This window comes from Cyprinodon variegatus, unplaced genomic scaffold (genome assembly GCF_000732505.1).
Source record: "Cyprinodon variegatus isolate N-32 unplaced genomic scaffold, C_variegatus-1.0 Scaffold225, whole genome shotgun sequence".
Classification (NCBI taxonomy): domain Eukaryota; kingdom Metazoa; phylum Chordata; class Actinopteri; order Cyprinodontiformes; family Cyprinodontidae; genus Cyprinodon; species Cyprinodon variegatus.
The window spans coordinates 792,062-793,705 of NW_015150678.1; the positions used below are offsets into that span (position 1 = coordinate 792,062).

Sequence of the window (1,644 nt, forward strand, 5' to 3'; positions counted from 1 at the left end):
TAAAAAAAAAAAAAATTGTCAATTTTAATGTTTTATTTAGATTACAAAGTAAATTGTAATAAAAATGATCCTATTTATGATTTAAAAAATTAAGACCTACGAAAGACTAATTTAAGACATTTTAATACCAATATAGGCCTTAGCGGGAACCCTGTTATCACGATTTTTTAGATACGACCAACATAACCTCAATTACATGCAAAGAAGATTAAATAAATTAACAAATTTATTAAAATTAAGGAATCAAAGCAGTGCTAACAAACTTATTTTTTTTATGTCTATATTGTAAACACACCAAAGAGTATAAAAATGTAATAACTCCTGAGGAAAACAATTACAAATTAGTTACATTTTTCAAGTAACTACAGTCAAAATAAATAAAAATTCTAACTGTGTCTTAGTGCAGTTTTATTACTTTAAAATCTTGACTGGTCTAATGAAGATAAAAGAAAGCCCACAGAAACTAACTTGAGTTTAAAAAAAAATATTACATTAAACAATAGATTTGTATAATTTCTAAAGTCTTTAGAAACAAAAACTATTATGGAACTGCAAATATAGTGCAAGTCAAGATGTAATCTGTCCAATCTATGATGATATGATCAGGAAAATAGGCTGTCTGCAGTGTTGCATTACATAGATCCCAGTTGCTGATGAAATGTGTGGTTAAGCTCAATGCTGCTGGACCAGAGGTCGCTTGTGGGTGCAAAGAACTGCACATTTTTAATATTTTGTGAAACTTTCTCTCTGCAGTCAGCGTACATATGTGGAATAGCGGTGTTTGAAAAATAAGTGCGGCTGGGCAACTCGTAGCGTGGATCCAAAACGTTTAACATTTTATTAAATCCTACTCCTTCTACGGTTCATAGAGGACATAAATCTTTCACCAAGTGAAACGTCACCGCTTCTTTCACGCTGTTCCACCGTTTACTGCCTTCATTAAATGAATCTGTTAACGTTTGCTGCTTCGGGAGAAGGACTGTTCGCTGCTGCTGAAGCCACAGTCGGCGTTTTAGTTTAGTTATATTCTAGCTGTGAAGGTTTTTTTAGTAGAAATAAAGCAGCACTGCAGTTCTGTGGATCCTGATAAAACGGTCTCTTAATAACGACAGATCGTCATAGGTGTCGATCGTAACACGGTCTTAAATCGCCATATCGCCCACCCCTACTTTAAATGTGAACATTTTTCCTTTCTGAGAAAAATTAAGCTCTTAAAAATATAGCCTAGAGGTTACCTGACTCATTTCCTGCGAGTATGGCCCGAAGTGTTCCCTGGTGATGTTGGGCAGGTGGAAGGAAGGCATGACTTCGGTCTCTGTGAAGTCCAGCCCCCATGTCTTGGTGAAAAAGTCCGACTCTCGTTTGGCCAGCCTGGGATCGTTTAGCGCTGCGGGGAGGTTGACCTTTGAACTGTACACCGTCCATCGGTCGTGTTCCGCCACCACGGAGGGACCGTTGCACAGGCTCCGCCCCTCACCTGCAGAAGAAACACCGCATTCAATTAATAAACTACTAATCTGTATGTTAAATTGAATGACACCATTTTCATAGAGAAAAAAATTATTACAGTAGGGATGCACGATCTGATATACCGATATTAAAGCTGGACAAAAATAAGTAGTCATTGAAAATCGCAGTTTTGTT

General features: G+C 36.8%; 1 protein-coding gene across 1 annotated transcript in view; it reads right to left on the reverse strand.

The window, feature by feature from the left end:
* vps54 (VPS54 GARP complex subunit) overlaps nucleotides 1–1,644 on the reverse strand; it is a 38,992-nt gene that overhangs the window by 23,894 nt on the left and 13,454 nt on the right. Inside the window, 1 exon segment of the mRNA XM_015380938.1 lies at nucleotides 1,236–1,477. Coding sequence (XP_015236424.1) covers nucleotides 1,236–1,477 — 242 coding nt within the window.